Raw genomic sequence first — 19863 nt, forward strand, 5'->3', positions numbered from 1 at the left:
TATTTTCCCCTTTTGTATTCATGTTTGGATTACCAGACTAAGCTCAAGTGTAATTAGAGGCATTTGCATTATGCAACACACTGTTACTCTCCCTCCCGCTGTTCCTCTGTAAAAAAATAAAAAGCGCTGAGACGGCTTGACCAGAAAACTCTATGCAGGCTCTTTAAATAAATCTCCCAGCTCGTCTATTCTGACACCAGCACAGCCATGAAGGGGTTCAGATAACAAATCTGCACTGGTGTGTGCTGAGCAAGCACTTCCTCCAGCTGGAACAGCCGGGTCCCCTGACAGTGCAGGGCGGAGGCAGGTAGCGGTAGACAGCATCTTCTGCCTCCTCCACATCTCCCTCATCTATGTATTCCCTGGTTCCCCCTTTGTTCTAATGAAGTGCCGAGTAGCGGCTTGTTGGGCTTTTAGTAAAAGGAGCTGTTCACTGTTTATGAGAATATTCAAATGTTTTAACAGATTTGAAGTGACCTTTGCTCAGGGCCTTTTTCTCAGAATTGCTATGGATGAAATATAAAATATCTTTATTAGGTTAAACTGCCAATGTGGGTCGGGCGTCTCGGCTGCAGTGGTGGTGTGTTCGCAAATGTCCCTCGCCAGCCTAAATCTGGATTCACGACAATACGAGCAGCACAAATCGGATGCACCTTCAATTTTTATTCAACATTACAACTCCTGTAAGTAGACATTTTGGTCTGAGAACAACAGACTATGACGTTTCTAGTAGTTTGTCTCAACAGAAAACCACTACAAGTATGAAATGAACAAGAGAGACAGGAAGGTTAAAACATGGCTACAGGCCTGCATGCACAGAGTGAGTAAATATTGTGATCGAGGCGAGTGCTGTACAAACGGCGCAGCTACCGCTCCAATTGTCAACGAGTCAATTGCGGACAGGGTCGATTTCTCTTGACAGAACTTACGCACACAGTCTCGCGGTAGTGTTGGGTAGCGTCGCGAACCACAAAATCCATTCAGAAAAAAGGCACAATCCCATCCGCAACAGTCACCCAGCAACATCTGACGGGAACGTACTGGCTGAAGTCATCCGCAACTACAGAACTACAAGTCCCACGGTCGCATCCAACAAAAGTGCTTGGCGGGCGGATGGCAAAGCAGCAAACTTGAGATACGAGAAGATCAAATTGACCGAGGTGATAGCACACAATGCGAATGAGTCTGTAAAGCCGTCTTAGTTTCCACTGGTCCTGGGTCAGAAAACAGTCCTAAAGCATGTGTTTTAAAACAGACAAAGCATGTTTATTTCAAACTAAAACAATATGCACCCGACATGAGAACATCCCACGGTTCGTTTTGTTTTTCACCCCCCCTGGCATTTCCCACTTGTGTTGTTGTAATTGGAAACAAATTACAGACATTTATTTTGGGGATACAACATTTTCACGTGTTTCACTTTTTTTTAAAAGATGTTCATTCTATCCAATTAGGAGCAGATGTGACGGTCTCGCTGTATGCAGGCTATTTGTTCTGCTCAGAGACGGAAAAGCATCGCGGAGCGCCGCAAAAGCCTTCACTGAAAACTTTGCAGAGGCGTTTTTTTTTTTTTTTTTTTTTAAAAGGAGACAGAAATAGGACCAGCAACAGCTGTTTGCAAGTATCCTGTGATCTATACTCAATCTCTCGTTGAACAGCCAGGATTTCTTACTCTCTTCCATAGGAAGGTCAAAGCCCACTTTTCCCATACACAATTGAAACATTTTGGCAGGCAGTATGATAAAATCCATCAGGTTCTGATTAATTAAAATCGGTGGGGTGGCATCACAACTTAAAAAAGGAAATAAAATACAAACAAAATCTACCAATAAAACAGCTAGTGAGCCTTCTATTTAAGTACACTGGTAAGAGATAAAATCATTTGTTACTGGTTATTAGACAATAACTGATTTGAGTCAGTATTCATCATGTCCCGTGTGGTGGCGATTTGCTGACATGAGTACAGAGAAGAGACAATTTTACAAAATGATCTTTTACCTACTGAGTGATGATTATGTCCCCTCAGTGTCTGTGACAGTGTCTACCACTGGCTGACTCGCAGCATCCTCCATCGGCTCACTCTGTTCACTGTCTACGTCCTCAGGAGAGGCAAGCTGCTCCTGAAGCGCCTCCTCTTGTTCGTTTTCAGGGAGCGCGGGACCAGATGAGGGGTCTGGACTAGGCTCGGGGGAGGCTTCAGGCGTAGGCTCAGCCACAATACTATTGTCCATGCCAGACCCATTGACCCACTGGGGTTGGGGCGAGGAGTGACTCCGTGACTCCTCTTCGTCCTTCTGTGTGCTTTCCTGCTCCTCCAGAGAGTACGCTGCCTCCGCGGGGGGGCTGGCAGCTTGTGTGAAGGCCACAGGGGAGTCTCGGCATGGGGAATCAACCAAGGGGGAGGCTTGGTTTGGTGTCTTAGTGTCTGCAAAAGGTGATGCTGTTTCTGGAGGTGTGTCCGGTGACTCAGCTCGAGTGAGAACCTCTGTTAACGGACTCTGACTTTTGCTGTCAGATGAGGGGTCAGGCGACAGGGCCATCGGCGACGGCTGAGTCTGAGGTGTCTCCGGTGCGACTGGCGTTTCTGACTGGGGCTCAGGCACGGCTGCTTGGTTCTGCGATGACGGTGGAGACTTGATCGGCACCAGCGGCTGATTCAGACTCAAAAGAGAGGTCTTCGCTTGAGCTTGAGGCAGGGCCGGGGCTTGGAATCGGGATTGAACCTGTGGATTTAATTTAAGCGGTGAAAGGAGCTTGCCTTGGTTCAAGGTCAGATTGGGATTAAGAGGTGGAGTTGGAAGCAGAGGTGTGGGCAGAGGGAGGAGAGGTGTCCAGCTGCCACGTTCACGTTCACGTTCCCTCTCGTGATCTCGCTCTTTGTCACGGTCCCTGTCACGTTCAGTTTCTCTTGTGCGGTCTCGGCCTCGCTCCCTTTCTCTGTCTCTGTCTCTGTCTCTGTCCCTCTCACGCTCTCGGTCTCGGTCTCTGTCTCTGCTGTGGCGATTACCATTCATGTCCCTCCTGAAGTCAAAATCTCTTTCATCTCTGTCTCTTTGCCTGTCCCATGGTCGTCTTCGGTCATCTAGGTCTTGATGTAACTCACTGTCAAAAGGTGCGGTGGCGCCGCCACTTCGGTTCCAGGCCTGTGGTCCTCCACCCGCTCCTGTATTCCCAGAAGCCCCTGCTGCGCCTCCAGCTGTTCCCGGGCGGCTGTCAAAACGATTGGGGAAGGTCTGCCCAGGTGTCGAGTGCTCCTCCCTGAAGCCTTTAGGACCACTAGAAGTCTGTGGACCTCCTCGCATGCCATCGCGTTCATCGAAATCCCCTCTGGTCTGGTTCCAGCGGTTATCTGGAGTGAAACCTGCCAAGGCCTGCAGACGTCCCACCAGGCTGGTTCTGGCTGGCTGTGCCCCTGGTGTCTGAAGCAAAGGAGGTCTGTTCCCTCCTGCTGCTGCACTACCGCTTCCAAGTGTCTCCCTCTGCTCTGGTGGAGGTGTCCTCAGCAAGCCAGTACTTTGCTTATCCACTGGGGGGAAGCGGTAGTCCTGGTCTTTGCCCTCATCAGCACCAGAAGACGACTCATCTTCGGTCTTGGATAAATTTTCATTAGTAAGGTTTGAAGCCCGGTTGAAGGGGTCCAGCTGTGGGAATGGAGCCCTTGCACGAGCTTGCGCCTGGAGGGAGCTGTCGAGGAGACCAGCAGATTGCTGGGTATGGCCCTGCTGCATGAGGAGGGGGAAGCGCGCAGCAGCCCCGGGCTGGAGGAGGTTGGGTCGCACGTCTAGAGGCATCAGACCAGGCATTCTTTGCCCAGAGAGACCAGAAGGATGCAGCGAGTGGGTGAGTGAGGCAGTAGGATGCATGCCTAAGAGGCCCATTCCACTGCGGACTGCATTCTGCATACCTGTTAAAAAAAACACAATACTATTAAAATAATAAGTAGTTTTAAATATAGTTCCAGACACAAAAAACCTTTGTGAACCCAAACAAGAATGTGTTTCTCTGTCCTCTTTCAAAGCATGTTGCTGGTGTCTCACCTTGCAGCGTGAGCTCTGCAGCAACAGCAGCGGCAGCAGCGGCAGCAGCATCCATTCCTTCTGTAGACTGGACTGCTTTGTCATTGGTAGCTTGCTGAGTTTGGACTCCCACTGGGCTGAACACGCTGGCTCCGGGGATGGCCGAGGGCATGAAACTGCCAGCAATTGTGTTGGTCGGAGGGATCATCGCATTGAACGGTGATTCCTTGACAGCTTCTTGGCTTGAGGCCACGGTCGGCTGAACTAAAGCTACAAAAGGAATGAAGGAGAAAATTCTAATTTAATCCAACCCAATAAATCCTAACCAAAAAGACATTTGGAACAGCGTTCTAGGGCTAATCATAAATACTTACAAGTAGTTGTTGGGGCCATGCCTGCTGTCTGTGCTGCCTGCATAAAACCTGCAAAAACAAATCTGACTTAGCTACTGAGTTTGAATATGTGTGATCTTTTTTTTTTGAATGCATGTGTTATTTACCTGGTGGAGGTTGAGAGGCATTAAAGCCAGCCCTGATGAAGGGCGGTGGTGGCCCGTAGCCTGGTGGGGGGATGCTCATGGTGACGGGGAAGGTAGGAGGCACCAGCCCTACTGCACTCTGAACAGCCTGGGCCACTGGTAGCTAAAAGATAAAAGCCCACTATTAAACTGCTACTGGAGTTCTGTAGCTCTGTCTAAATGCATGTACTGCATCCGAAAAAAATACATTAAACAAAGCAGCGCGTGATAAAATATTGAAACTCAAGTTTATTCTGATCTCATCCTGTAGCAGAACTGTGAAAAGTGAGAATTAGTGAGAAGCCATGCAACAGTGAGAGAAATGCTGCAGTACCTGTACAGGCATCATGGTCACCTGCTGCGTGTACATCTCAGCCTGGCTGTTTGACGCGGCTGTAGTGTCAGCGCTTACTAACTGACTCGTTGCTTCCTTGGCTGGCTCAGCATTCTTGACCGCTTCCCATTCTGCGAGCAAAGACAAAACACTGGAATCAATTCCCTGCTCGATCATGAAATACTTGGATAAAGTTTTAAAATGCAGTAACGAAGCTAACAACTGAGCAAATAGGCTGGAAAACAAAACCATTTTATGATCAAATAAAACTGTTTGAATACCTTTACATGCATGTGTCCCAATTATAGTTAACTAAATGTTATTCATTCAACAGATCTAGTATGTGTGCCAAAGAAATAAGTTAACTAGTAGATGTCTCTCTATTCACCATCATTAACCGTCTCCTGATCAATGATTCCTCCTTCAGCAAAGCCATCCAGGTCATCCAGCTTCACCTTCTCCCAAGGTATGTAGGTAACACCCAAATCCACATCCCAAAACTGTTTGTACTCCTGCTTCACCCCCTTGTTTAGGGCCCATGCGATCTGTGTGAGGAGGGAGACAAAAAAAATAAACACATAAAGGTATTTTTAATAACATTTCTCGGAGCAGACAATGATCTGTGTGCCTGGAAAGCTAAGTCATCCCCTGAGCCTTTGCTATTGGAGGGCAATGAAAAACGGCATCAGGTGAAACCACAAGGAGAATGAGAATGCCATCAATCAAATTACAAAAGGTAATGGATACCTTGATAACCTTGGAGCCAATTTTAAAAGAGCCGGTGCTGAGCTTCTGGCGGGCGCGGTAGGCATCCTGTCTGTGGACCATACAGATGTAGGCACAGCCTCTGGGAGGGATCATCTGAACGGGAACACACAGATTACATTACAGTGGATGTGGCCATTTTATTTAGCTTTGACTTGCAGAAGAGAGTGACATGAGCGCGCCCCCTCCACCCACCACCGCTGGTTCATACACTTATGTGAATGATGTACAGTAACTTACATAGGGGACCAGAAAGACCTACTTACATTGATGGACTCAATCTGGCCATATTCTTCAAAGAGATTAGTCAGGTCCTGCTGGGTGGCCTTTTTGTCCACCTGGCCCACCCACAGGGTTGTGCTGCACACTGATTGATGGCAGGAAAAAAAACAATATTCATTAGACTAAGGCAGAGAAAAATGTCCAAATAAATTTAATACAATAAATATCCACTTACCACTTAATGTTTTAGACCGTATGGGAGGAAGTCCTTTCTTTTGCCGCTCCTTCTCTCGCTCTCGGGCGCGTCTTTCGCTTGAGTATGACCGCGAAGACTTCCTCTTGCGATCTCTAGAGCGAGAGCGCGATCGCTTGCGATGTTTACGTTTCCGCGAGCCAGAGCGGGACCTGGACCTTCTCCTCTTCGGAGATCTACAGACAGAAAAGGCCAAGTTAGCCAATGTTTTATAGACTGACTTAGTCATAGTCACTATGGCATCTTTTCTACAGGGATTTAGAGAACTGATGAAACCTGATACCATGGGTTTATATGGTTCTTTGACAGCAACTTTCATTTGCTACCTATAACTGCTGTCTTATTGTCTTGTAAATTCTGCTACAGAGTTGTTAGACATAAATAAAGCTGACCTAGAGCGTGACCTCGAGCGTGTTCTGGACCGTGTGCTAACAGTTTTCTTCTCTTCTGCTTCAAAGATCTCCTCCTCCATTCCATCTGGGCCCTCGTCCAGATCCATGTCCTAAAAAAGACACAGCAATTTCGACACCTCTATATGAAACAAGTATTTTACAGTAGTTCTTGGACAGAGACATGTACTCCAACAATACATGAGTAATACAACATCAATAATAATTATTCAGTTTTCCTAATAGTTCTCGGTCAGGTTACCTGCTGCTGGTTGTCTATAGAATCGTCTGTTTTGTCGTCTGGCTCAGGAAGCTGTGGCTGGTTACTGTTTTGAGCAGTTGGAATGGTGTTCTCCTGCCCAAAGATCGAGTCCTGTCCTTCTATAGTCATAACCTGAAAGGACAATATGAATGAAATTTATTTTTTAGCATCTAGGTAGAGATGATCAACCATGAAAACTGATATCACAGCTGATATTTATTTGTAGACTGTAGTGGTCACAAACGTTCTAAATTAGTACTTAACTATTATGTGGATGTGAAAAGTGGGGCTATAACTGCGCAAATAAGTTTTACAGTGATTCATATTTACAAAGCATAAAACATAGCACATCATGGGTTGGTTCACAGCACATTACAATTCCTGAAAACCATAAAATTAAATAACTGGTGTGTGTGTGTGTGTGTGTGTGTGTGTGTGTGTGTGTGTGTGTGTGTGTGTGTGTGTGTGTGTGTGTGTGTGTGTGTGTGTGTATATTCAACATGCCTTCTGCTGATGCTGCTGGTGCTCTAGCAGCTGCTTTTGAAACTGCTCCAGATTCTGCTGTTGCAGCTGCTCAGCCAACTGATGGAAGAGTGAGCTGTTAATGGGCTCAGACACCATAGGCCTGGAAGCAGTAAACAACTAGATTAGATGAAAGCACCAACTGGGAGGCATTTGATACAGTGAGGCAACAAGAAATTTGGACTACTGTTAACCAGTTACTTTTGGCGTGGGAGAAAACTGTGATAACAAATCACACTGAACTCACAGCTGAGAGGATGAGCTATCCTTTTTAGACTCGTCTCCACGTTCGGGGTCGTTTCCAAAGTCAAAGGGACCCAGGAGTTTCTGAGAGAAACACATAAATTAGGTGTGCTTAAAATGAGATGTGCAACCAACAGATAATTACCGCGCCTTTACCTTATTAAAAGAAGAGACCCTCTGCTCTAGGGGGTTAAGTGTGTTGGCAGTAGCAGCAGCTGTGAGCTGAGCCGTCAGAGCCTGCAACTGCACGACCAGGCCGGCATCCAAGGCCTGCAGCAGAGACGGCTGGGGCTTCTGCTGCTGCATCTGCAAACTCTGTACCAGTTGCTGGAGCTACAACAAGTGACAATACAGATATGTTGCATTAAATTTTGCACAAGAAGTCCTGGATTGTTGTCACAGTCGAGTTAATCGTGTATTGATCACTAACCTGTTGTCCCTGAGGGCTCTGCAGGATTTGTGCCACCGCAGCCACAGTGTCCCTATTGGTAATCTGGGACGCCCAGTCAGGCAGACCCTGCACAATGTTGGCTGGGGTCGCCGGGGTGGCTGGCGTGCCTGGATACAAAGAGGTTGATGCATGATGTAACCGCTACGAGAGTCTCACAGCATTAACACATTCCTGTTTAGATATTTCAAACGGACTGACCAGGAGTAGTGTTATTGACTGGGGCAGCACTAGTAGGCATGACAGGTGTGACACTAGGAGGAGGAATGCCTGCGGCCATGTCCAAAAGAGGCTGGATGATGTCACTCTTGAAGACTGCATTCTTCTGCCACAGGTTCAGGACTCGAACTATTTTACTCTGGTAATAGCAAAAAAACAACAACAACAACTGTGATTTGGCAATTACAACTAGTGTAAAGGGATGGTTTAACTCCAGTTCTTGATCTTTATTTGATAAATAACATAATTATAACATTCTATAATTCTCACTTAACAATGAAAGTCTACAAAACTAAGCAGAACCCTAAAACATTGACCTTATCATCTGGAGGGCAGCGATAGAGGTGCTGGAACGTTGGAATGATGTTCTTGCTGAAGCGTGGGGCAAAAACATCCTTCTCTGTGCCAAACTGGTGACGTGACTGTCTGACAATCGAGTCGATGACGTATAGTCCTGGAACCTTGTATTCGGGCTTGCACTGCAATAAATCAATAGCGCATGTTATAAAAGAAACAAAACAGTAGGGAAGGCTTGAAAATTCTGTAAAAGTTTAAGCATTACTAAGAAATTAATGTACACTGACTTGTAATTTAAATCTCAAACTTTACTGAATTTATGTAAATTGGGGTCCACAGTCCACATTTTAAACATAACCCACCTTCTGAATGAACTTCTCCACACTCTGGACAACATGCTTGTAGAACTAAAAGTAGAAACAAAGCAAAGGAACATTTTGGGTGAGTTAAAGGCTGTATCTTTGAGCAAACATCTGCAAAAATAAAGGTAAAAATAAATCAGCAGCACCGCCGATCTGAAAGAAAAGAATACACAACTGTGCTGCTTAGTAATTGGTTTACATTTTTAGGAACAATTTTCCACTGGATTCAGAAAAGCACCACTTCATCCTCCTAACCGTTACCCCGTCCAATAATCACAAACTTAAATTCTGACTCCTGGTGGTTATTTTAAAATAGCTAAAGATTTACTCATGTTAACCTCTAAGGCAGGGGTGAGCATTCCTGTTCCTCGGGGGCCGTTGTCCGTGCTAGTTTTCCAAGTCTCCCTGCTGATCACCTTCATCGGGTGTCTCAGTTAGGTTTTTCACCTGCTGGATGAATGAACACACCCGATCGAGGTAATCAGCGGTAGTTGGGGAAGGGAGAGTTGGAAAACCAGCTGGACAGCGAACCTCGAGGTCCAGAAATGCCCACCCCCTGTTCTAAGGTGTTGTATGGCAAACAGAATAGTCCCATACAGTAGTAGTACAGTAGCTCAGGTCTTTGCTTAAACAAGGCCTAGCCAGTCTGGATACTGTTAACCAGATAATAAACAAACATTTAATGAGATAGAAGTTAACTGCAGTTCCCTGATGTGTAGTTTAACAAAGTAAATTAGATTTCTCCTGCAAGTCGAATTATTTCACTATGCAGGTAAAGTCTGTGGGTCATGCCAACAAAATAAGCCAACAGCAAAGGAACTGAATACGCAGCATGACAAACTGACCAAGTATTGAAATATGTGTCTGCCTTCAGTGGGAGAAAGAGTAAAACTACAACAGCCTGAAATGAAATTTATCTGGACTCAACTCATCATAGAAGCAGTGGTCCATGGTCATTCACAGTCTCTCTCACACTTTACTGAATCAGCTGACACAAGACACACACAACCTTAATTTTCATTTCTGCAAACCATCTAAATAAACAAGCCATAAGTGACTTATTTAGACATCTACAGTATATTTTGTGTTTGTTTCAGATTTGAGTTGACGTCTGGATTCATTTCTGCAGTAGTTTTAGTTCACCCACTGAAATGGCCAGAGATTTAATTTCCTGCCACCTTTCAAAGCCAGAAGCATGGTTCTTAGTACTTCAGCACTCTGTAAAACATACATTTAATTTCTTTAATAATCTATTGTATATGCATTCACACAAAAGCTCTAGCCTAATTAAAAAGTGATTACAAATTTTAGCAGGCCACATCTCTTTCATCTTAACGTTGCCACTGAAATAGCTTTTGCCAATCGATGACTTGCGTATACCTTGATGTCATAAGCACGCATTCTCTATAGAATGTTCCTGTGTTGATCAGCCAGCTGCTTTACAAATTTAAAGTGCATGCACACAGATGCACACACACACCCACACACAGTCAAGCCCCAAATTATTCATACCCCTGGCAAATTCTAACCTATAGTCACTTTTATTCAGACAGCAAAGTTTTTATTTACATTTATACTTTTTCAATAATCAATAGAAAAGCCTCTGTTGGCTATTACAAATTATGACTAATTGACCAGCTTTTTGCATAGGTCCACTCATCTAATGAGCTCCAGCCCTTTAAGGTGGGGAGGGGGGGGGTCTCTAAATAAAAGATGAGCAGTAAGTGTCACTCAATTCATGCTGTGATGCTGACATCCATATCTCTACAGAACAACAGTAGCAGCATCACTTTGAGCCTGTTGAGCCTTTCCTTACATGCAAAGAGATGATGCACCTAGTACAAGGTACACAAATCAAAGCTGTTACACTATCAAAGTTATCAAAACTTAGTGGGTTACATAACTGTGAGACAACAAAACTAAGCATATTTGCCCTCATCTTATTATAGTAAAAACTTTAGGTTGTCTATTTAATTTTTTTAATGAATGAGTTCTGATCAGTCTGGATTTATCACAGGGAGACTTTAGAAAACAAAAGTCAATCATGAGAATAAAGAGGCAGAACTCATCTAACCTGCAGACATAAACCGTGAGTAATATAATTATGATAAGATATTACTGTCTGACGGTTCGCTCTCTTCTAGAGATGATGCTAGTAGGTGTTGAAGTTACAGCTGTTAATTCCTTGACTACGCATAGACATGAAAGATTAAATGAAATACTGACGTTCAACTGAGCCTTGGTTAAGTTAATGAGCTGCAAGACAACCTTTACAAATCTAATGTGAATACCTTTTAAACATCTGTGCATGTGCAAATATTAAAGAAACAATAGTTCATCATACAGTCATGTTAAACAGATCAGTTCAAACGCAGTATGACAAGCAATGTCAAGATAAGGTGGCAACTTAAACCATTAGACAGTATCAGTGATAACGGCGCTACAAAGTCCCTCATTATTATGAGGGATATTGGGATATATTAAATAATGTTTTATAAAACTATAATGCAGAAATAAAGTATCTCACCTACAAATAACTATTTAATACAAACTAATTAAAAGATCAGACACTATGGTCAAATTCAAGTAAAAGAGCAAAACTAAACTTGTTTAAGGTAGGTTTAAGCAATATATTGAAAACCAGTGTAACCACAACAGTTAAAGTGTCAGTAGTCAACAAGAACAGCAACACTAACTAGTACTATCGGGAATGTAGTAGCCTTTTTGACACAGCAAGCCTGCTGTGTAGAGATGAAGGGTTTTAGGAAGTACGCTTTGCTAAGACGACTCCGTAACGACCAGTTAGGTGGAAGGATATTTTAAAACATCACATCCCAGTTTAAATAACAGTTTAAGATACACAAACTTTGCATATATGTGTGTATTTACTGGCAGTGGCAAAAAGCCTCACAGCTGATGACAACACCACTGTCAGGCCCATGAACTAGAAAAACTTGACATACATGCATACATATACATAATATTCAATCAATTGCGCTTAGGAAAACCATAATTGTGGTTTTGCTAAATAAAAAATTTGTCATAATCACAAATTGCCAATTTGGGCTAAAAATCACAAATAATACATATTCTCTCATTTAAAATGATGAGAATGAAATCTGCATGAAGCAAGATGCCCTGATTTCAAACATAACTAAAACTTGACTTTAAGGTGAGACCTCCTGAGCAGAAGAATCTCTCAATAGAAGCCACATGCTCATAACACCAGTTGCGGCAGTGGGAACCTGTGACTGCAGCAACTGATCCAGTACACTGCAGAGGTGAGCGTAGGCTGTTATCTATTCAACAAATGAGAGAAAACAGCAACTTTCAGATAACTGAGGTGTACAAAGCTATGCCACAGTCTGCTGTGGCAATTAGATTACACAAACAAGAAACACGCATGAGACACAAAGCTAAATGTTGTGTTGGTGGACTTGACGTCCGGTGGACAGAGGTCGCATTCATTAAAACATCCACTAGCAATACACTGTGTGTGTTCTGACACTAGTTAACATATAACCCACATGGCTGCTTTAATGTTGTGGGTTGTTGTGCAATGTCTGCAAATGTCGGTTTCTCTTCATTGAATCCGCATTTTCAAGTAAAGCTTTACAACCACAAAATTATGTATGTAAAATATTTTTAAAAGTAGTTTCTTGCTTTCTTTGCTAAACTAGTTTATATGAATTCCTAATATACTATTTGTAAAATGGAGCAGGCTACTGTTTTGAACATAACTACAAAATAAAAATGACTTCCACCCATTCGCACTAATTTTCTACTGCTTTGTCCTCGTCAGGGTCACAGGTCTACGCTACCTCTCATCCAGACTTAAACCCACTCAAAATTAAATACTTGTTGTAGTGGTGTGTATTATTTACTGTAATATAAGCAAAATAAATGGATTTTTAAACACAATGTCACTTTCTTCCCCTCCTTCATTTTCGGATGCACACTAAAAATCTAAAAAACTCAATAAGTGACATTTATGAGTAAATTCTGTAAATTCTGTTGTCTGAACTGACAACAAAGTCATTTTCTGAGCACGGCAGTGTGCAAGCATGGTCAGTAGCCAGAGAGAGATTATATCTGATATCCTGGCGATACGACCTTGGTCTGTGACCGCATTGTTGCTAAAGCATAAGGAGTGACGGACCAAATCCTATCTAAACTGTTGTGAAAGCCTTATCTCCGTTACATTCTATCACACATTATCTTCCTTGTATCTGTCATATGGATGCAAGGAAGAAGACAACAGAAAGACAAGTGAATAAAGGATGTTTACTTCAGAGGGACAGATGCTTCAGGATGTGAGGTACTTGTTTTTTCTACATTTTCCAAAGATTCAATGGAATCTGTAAATATTGGAATTGAAACATACTGATGTGATTCTTTGCTGTACTTAACCTAAGAGTTGGACACAGCTACTCAGGTAGTGATCAAGGGACGAGTCTCAATTGATATAGTTCTTCAATATCCACAACTGCCCAAAGGGAAGAGCTATGATTACTTAAAGTAAGAGAAAATATCTCTTAACGGGCGAGGTAGGATTTTAAAAATATACAAAAGGAATTATTACAATATATATGAAAATATTGTATCTGTTTTTTTAACGTTGTTGTTGACTCACTACTGTACATAATAATAAAATGTACGTAATAATAAAAAATAACAAAAACTTAATTGGTCCGTGCAAGAAATATGGCAGCCATGGTGCAGGCAAGGGAGCCAGTATGAATTGTACTGCTCAAGGACACAGCTGGTGCCAGAGGTGGCGATCGAACCAAGCACCCTCTGCTTCGAATGATCTATCTATTGAACTACAAGGCCACATTTCAACTACACAGATAAATCCATAGTACACTATGCAGAGCTTAGGCAGTATTTTGTATGTATTAAGTGCTAATCTTGCTGACCAAGTATTTAATAAAAAGCAGATACAAAACTGATCCTAAAATATACTTTGACACTTCAGTCAGTCACTAGTTCAACTTCAACTTTTCTAGAAATAGGAAATGAACAACATAGTCAGTAAAGCAAAAGGTCCAGACCTTCAGTTAGCCTGCAATGCTTAGGTTTAAAGCCGCACAGAAAATAATGACTAAATTTAAAAACAAGCCTAAATTACCTACACCAAAATGTAAATACCATCAAATAAAGTTCATTTGCACCTATAGATTCAAACAACAGCAATTAGAAAGCTATTTATTCTTGACGGGACAGTTAGGATTTACTGCTGATGATTCAGTCGCAGTGATTTAAATAGTGGTAATTTACTCCTGATTGGCGTGTTTATTAATATTTAGTCTGACAGATCTTAAGACAATGAGTCCCAGCTCATTCTTAGCCCTGAAAGCACACACATTGTATAATCTAAGAGATTTGTAATGGCTTTGTTCCTTTGGTGAGGGGAAGTAAATGACGACAGCACTGACGACAAAAACACGACACAGAGGACAAAAGCAACGGGTGGGCAGTTTTTACCGCTGTGAGTGCCAGCACTGGCACAACGTACACAGCCTACAGACTACAAGGACAAAATGGGTCAACTTAGTGTTAAGGCAAAGATCAACTTTGTGTGATTTCACACCACATGGGCTTTAGTCTGTTTAAACAGAACTCGGGTTTAATTTCCTGTTTGGCACGGTTGTTTGGTCTAGTGTGAACTAAGTGAATGCACTTGGGTGGTCTTGATCCAATTCGCACATTGTAGAGTCATGGGGATGTTTGGTGCCTTAGACATTTGGTCAGATCACTATGAATCTAATAAAGGGATGGCCACAGAAGAACCTATGCAATTTGTCTTAATTGTCTCATTCCGCTTACAGTATTCCACAACAAAGGATCTTCTTCCTATGTTTACATTTCTGTTCCCGTGGCAGACAGCTGACCAACAAGCAAAGAGAACGTTGTTGTTGGTACTGGGATGTTAAAACTGAAGTCAGAATTAGGATCTGCCACAAGGATGTCATGAACAATTCAGCAAATAACCATCTGACCTCAAGGTCAATGGTTATGACTCCAACATTTGCTGGTCAAATGCAATAAAAGTCTGATCTATTGCACAGTAAAATACACCCCTATTCTATTTCTTATCAATACACACAAGTAACAACTCACCATCACGAGTAAACAAGTTACAAAAAGTTCAAATCTGAACTGTAAACAAAAAGCACTACAGAGGAGCTGAGAATGGTCAGTGAGTCTCATTTGAGGTCGTTACTGACCTACAAGCTTCCTGATATAAGTCAAAAGCTATGTCAAACTGGTAATTGTCCAGTATCAGAATACTCAGGCTTCAGTCAACACGCTCTCTGATGTTGTAGAGCACAAAACCAAGGTAATGTACATGTCCTAATGGATGTATCTATGTACTATGAGCACAAAATAGATTTATAAATTTATATGGATTTATTCATTTATATGGAAATAAATAAACAGATTTATTTATGGAAATAAATAAATCTATGTGCTCTATGCAGGAACCACACCTTCAAGAGAACACATGGACTATCTCCCTACGCAGGACAGCGTGTGACAAAGGCATTCTCCTGTTGTATGCTGCATGTATGGGAAACTAACTCCGGACTGTGTCATTGTGAACACAGTTCTGGAGAATGTTTTTGTCTTCAGGTATCTGACTTGTGCATGTTGTATTCAACACTGAAAAAAGACAACAGCACTTCAATTCCACAGCAGACCAGCAGTAACTACTCAGGTTCTTACACACTACATAGTGTGTGTGTGTGCACAAGTCAATTACTGCTCCTCTATCCAAATATTTTTTTTTGCATTGGGAAACAAACACAACTGATGCTTTAATGAAAAATTAATCTTTATCAATCACTACTGAGTCCGAAAGAGCACGCTTTATGAAAAGCACTTGAGCATAATGTCAACCTAAGAAAACTCCAGCCCTCACCTTACACCATGAAAACCAAAACAAATGCTGACTTACAACACTGTGTTTTAACACGTGTACTTAAACTGAAAAACAAAGGCCGGTAAAATAGCCACAGACACAAAAGTGTGCTTACCAAAACCCAAACTAAGTGACTGCTTCATCAATTTAAAGTTTCAAGCTACACTAAAACGTCTGACAAGTGCATTTAAAAATAAAAATGTGTTAATTACAACAAAACACTAGTGCTATCACCAGACAATTCATGATTGCATCTCCATAATAAAGACAATTCCAAATTCAAAGCCACCGCAAGACAACAAGAGAGAGGGAACACAGCCTTCAGACAGCAGCAAAAGCTCAGTAACTCTAGGTGTGTAGGAGCAAATTTAGTTCAAAAGATTTGAGTCTTCGTCCATCTTCCTTGTGAAACAACCCATACTCCTACCTAAGCTGGTAAGGGAATCTCTTATCTCTTTGTAACTCTCTCCACCCCATCCTCCTGCTTCACTTTCAGTGCTTTGGGGGAGCTGGGAGAGCTGCTGAGGGAAGGGGAAAGAGGTGTTATTCACAGGTAACATCAGGCACATTAACACCATAAGTTCAACAGTTCCTTCAGAAGAGGAACACAGACAGGACAAGGAAACATTAAGAGATTTATGATTAAAGGCTGAACCTGAAATGATCAATTAAAGCTAATAAAAGTAACAGGATAAATATTGCTTTCGCTTCTCTTCAACAAGTAAAATGCTAAGCTGCTTTGTGTCATGTAGCAAGATAGCTAATTAGGATTAGGTCAGTCAGCCTTTCTCCTAAAATAATAGCATGAAATGAACTGAATTATACAACTCTTAATTCTCTTAAAAGCCACCTATAGATAACTAATTCAAATGTCCACCACTACGCAAAAAAAGGACCGCAGTACATGTGCCGCAGACTAATTCTTGGCAGTGTTTAGTAACACAATTCGGTCATTATAGTTTCCACTATACTGTTAGCGAAATCAAATATGTTGAGATGAGAAGCAACTTGTGTCAAGAATAGCGTTTATTATAATTTATTTAACCAAACTGTCGAGGACCAGCAACTAAGTTTAAAAAATACCTTAAATATCTATTGCTCCAATGTCACGTACAAACTGGTAACGCTCCTCCTATACAACTGGTATCTTATGGTCTGTTATAGGAAACGATAACTAAGGCTAAAAGGCAAAACCGTCAACGCTGTGTATGGAGAACTAAGAGCTAAATGTGTCTCCAGTCTAAAAACCTGGTGCTATATGTACTAACATGTCCACTGTAACTCCTTTGTCAAAGCTCATCAGGTGTCATTGGACATTTATAAAATCATCTTAAACAAACTGATGTGACAGTGAGCCTATGGCACGTCTTTTAATCAGAGCAGTAGTTTGACACTGAACAATTGTAACAGCACTGAGATTTAAAATGTAAAAGCATAGGTGTAAATAACACATTTTAAACGACTAGATTTCGGTAGATCAATTTGGTTTCAGGATCTGAGGATTATGCAAATTGGCTCACTGCTAAACTTATCTATAAAAACTTCTGTGCTTTTCTGTATTAACTGTAGTTAATATAAGCTTAAATCATAAAAAGGTTGTATTTATTTGGTTTGGAATACATTGAAAAGTTGGGTTTTAGAACATTTTGGGAATAATAATAATTATAATAATAATTTGTATAGACAACAGCACTTGCTTAAAAATAAACTCAGTGTTGACTGTGGGGTCCACAGTCAGCATATGAAGATCTTAAATGTGTCAAATGGGCTTTAACAACAATTTAGACTGTGTATATTCCTCACACGGATACGATCGTTATATATTGAATTTGGTGCCAAGTGCTTAATTTTAAAATACTTTAACAACTAATGAGAACAATTAGTAATGAGACAAACACTATATTTAGTTTCCCCTCTTTTAAGACATTCCTCATTAGTTTTTGTGGATGTTACACTAAATCTGTGAACTACAAAGTACATCGTCTTACTTTCTTGAACAGATCCATATATCAAGCTCACGCAAAACCCCAGATGCAACACTAAATGCTATCCGCACAATACTTAATAATAACATAAATGGTCATCCTTAGATTTTGAAAATAGTGGACTTTACATGCATGGGTATACGATATAGATAGATGTAGATAGATAAGATCAAAAAAGTATGTGCCAACATGTTTGCATCTTGCTCTTCTGTCCCCATTTAACATATCCAGAAAGGCATTTTCACTGCCTGCATTCATTCTTAGCCTATTGAGTATATGCATGCTCAGTCTCTATACTCACAAAAGAAAACATAACCTGGACGTGAGGAGCCATACAGACTTACACTGCTGTAACTTATTGTTACCTGAGAGATCACAAGTCGACAAGCTTTTACATGACTGGACGAAGTTGCACTTATCTAAAAGCAGCAGCTATTTTTAAATATGGCACACAAGTATTTACATAGGATTCATTGACTAGATCTGAAAGGGGGTGTAGATCAGTTTATCTGGGCTGAATTCACTGACTGTTAGGGATTAACTGTTCAAAACACAGACCCTCCTATCACAATTGCTGCTGTACTATTAACATTGATCTAGTGGTTTACATTTGCATTTCAATCCAAGAATTTAGCCAGGTTTCCATTTTAGTTCTTTGCTTTTTATCAAACTTTACAAATTTACAAACTAACCACTACTTTATAACAGTGGTATTTAACTGAATTAGTTAAAAAACCTATGTTAATAACCATTTTGTTGTGCACCCTAATGCTAAAACACGTCCATTAAAATAACCGTATGCTCACGATGTGTGTTTTTAATGAACAAATAGTAGTCGACCATAAAAAGCGGAGAGCAAAGTGACTTATGACCATTTCTTTATTCCCCAACACCCACCTCTTGTTATAACACTACATACTTACTTTTATAGCCTTGATTCCAGACTTGGTGATCTGAGTCATCTTGGCTTTGGAGATCGGCGGCTTGTACTCATTCAGTGAGTACAGCTGAAAGATGATACAGAAACACAGAACACCTTTTGTCATACCGTGTATCTACTACCACTGTGCATCATAAGCATCAAGTGATTTAACGACTAAATGAACAAACTGCAACGAAATCATCAATGCGAGGTTTATTAGAATTTACGCATGTGTAATAAAACTCATCGGAACCACTGACTTCCTAATTAACTCTATAAACAATGACGTAACGTGGGACTGCTTCATTGTATTTGTTTTGAAGTCCGCTAAAAATAGAATACACGACAGATTATATCTAACGAGTTGCCAAGAGTAAATGTAATTCATGGGAGCTATGTGCCGTGACTTCAGCGTCAATGCAGACAAATCATGGCTGCGCTTCTACTATAGCTTTCTGAGGCCAGTGTGTACAGGCTACGGTTGGCGTTAGCTCGTCTCCATCAGTCTGTGTCCCTGCAATAAAGGGCCGACCGTCTGTTGTTGCGGGGGATGTGGGGGGAAAGTCGGCATGGAACGTGGATGTTGTATCCTCGTCCTTCTCAACTAGATCCCACAACAACTTATCACGCAACTGAGGCGGCTTTGCTAGCGCGTTAGCTAGCACCGTTGTCAACAGCCGCTCGAAAAGTCACACGCCGTTACCCTCGGCGATCCACAGTGGGCATCAAAAACTTCTTTCCCGGCGATAATCTGGCCAGTTCACCTAAACCAGAGGCCGATTAGCCTTCTGTTTTGTTTTATTGCGCTACTCAGTCAGCGGCCTTGCAGGGGACAGCCCTCCTCCGCTAGTGGATGCTAACGCTAGCCTACTGGCTACCGCTTACATGAATTGGACCTGTGTCCTTCCCGCTAGGTGCGAAATGCTGCAGCGTGTTTCAAACAAACCTCGTTGTTAAACGCTTTGACGGCCTCCATGGCGCTGTGCTGTTCGCTCGCAGGCGGCTGTAAATATTTACAGGGGACCTCTTTCAGTCACCGGCTCGGGACATGCATGCTCGACGTCTACTGAGATGGAGGAAACTGCCAATATGGCGCATAACCACTGTGGAAATCTACAGAGACCAACGCCTCCTGTCGGACACTCTGGGGAACTACAGGCAGTCATAACGATGTCCTCTGCA

At 42.0% G+C, this 19863-nt stretch overlaps 2 protein-coding genes across 4 annotated transcripts in view; both read right to left on the bottom strand.

The window, feature by feature from the left end:
* Positions 1 to 2039, bottom strand: part of tiam2a (TIAM Rac1 associated GEF 2a) — a 61569-nt gene extending 59530 nt beyond the window's left edge. The window contains exon 1 of the mRNA XM_041069259.2: positions 1999 to 2039. The gene's annotated coding sequence lies outside the window, so the exon portion shown is untranslated. The remainder of the gene's footprint in view (positions 1 to 1998) is intronic.
* scaf8 (SR-related CTD-associated factor 8) lies at positions 644 to 19787 on the bottom strand. Of its 3 annotated transcripts, XM_055505913.1 has the most exons (21): positions 19628 to 19685; positions 18683 to 18766; positions 16202 to 16295; positions 8850 to 8894; positions 8508 to 8669; positions 8173 to 8329; positions 7954 to 8081; positions 7680 to 7856; positions 7528 to 7607; positions 7263 to 7383; positions 6759 to 6890; positions 6500 to 6609; positions 6090 to 6283; positions 5899 to 5999; positions 5615 to 5728; positions 5256 to 5412; positions 4868 to 4998; positions 4516 to 4657; positions 4391 to 4438; positions 4038 to 4286; positions 644 to 3904 (listed from the first exon to the last, which is right to left on the bottom strand). In XM_055505913.1, exons 6-21 carry the CDS (start codon positions 8249 to 8251, stop codon positions 2013 to 2015), a joined length of 3855 nt encoding a protein of 1284 aa, XP_055361888.1. In that variant the 5' UTR covers positions 8252 to 8329; positions 8508 to 8669; positions 8850 to 8894; positions 16202 to 16295; positions 18683 to 18766; positions 19628 to 19685; the 3' UTR covers positions 644 to 2012. The 3 variants fall into 3 exon arrangements, with proteins under 3 accessions (XP_055361888.1, XP_055361887.1, XP_055361889.1); XM_055505912.1 differs by lacking the exon at positions 16202 to 16295 and having other exon boundaries at positions 19628 to 19787; XM_055505914.1 differs by lacking the exon at positions 19628 to 19685 and having other exon boundaries at positions 16202 to 16292; positions 18683 to 18699.
* Positions 19788 to 19863: the final 76 nt, after the last annotated feature.

Source organism: Betta splendens, chromosome 22 (genome assembly GCF_900634795.4).
Source record: "Betta splendens chromosome 22, fBetSpl5.4, whole genome shotgun sequence".
Lineage (NCBI taxonomy): Eukaryota > Metazoa > Chordata > Actinopteri > Anabantiformes > Osphronemidae > Betta > Betta splendens.

Excerpts from the sequence above, each read along its gene's own strand:
- scaf8 (XM_055505912.1), bottom strand. The coding sequence starts at position 19,657 with ATGGAGGCCGTCAAAGCGTTTAACAACGAG. Across the intron at positions 8,082-8,172 it reads AGTCAATAACACTACTCCTG|GCACGCCAGCCACCCCGGCG; the intron begins GTCAGTCCGTTT and ends CTTTGTATCCAG. Across the intron at positions 6,610-6,758 it reads CTATAGACAACCAGCAGCAG|GACATGGATCTGGACGAGGG; the intron begins GTAACCTGACCG and ends TGTCTTTTTTAG.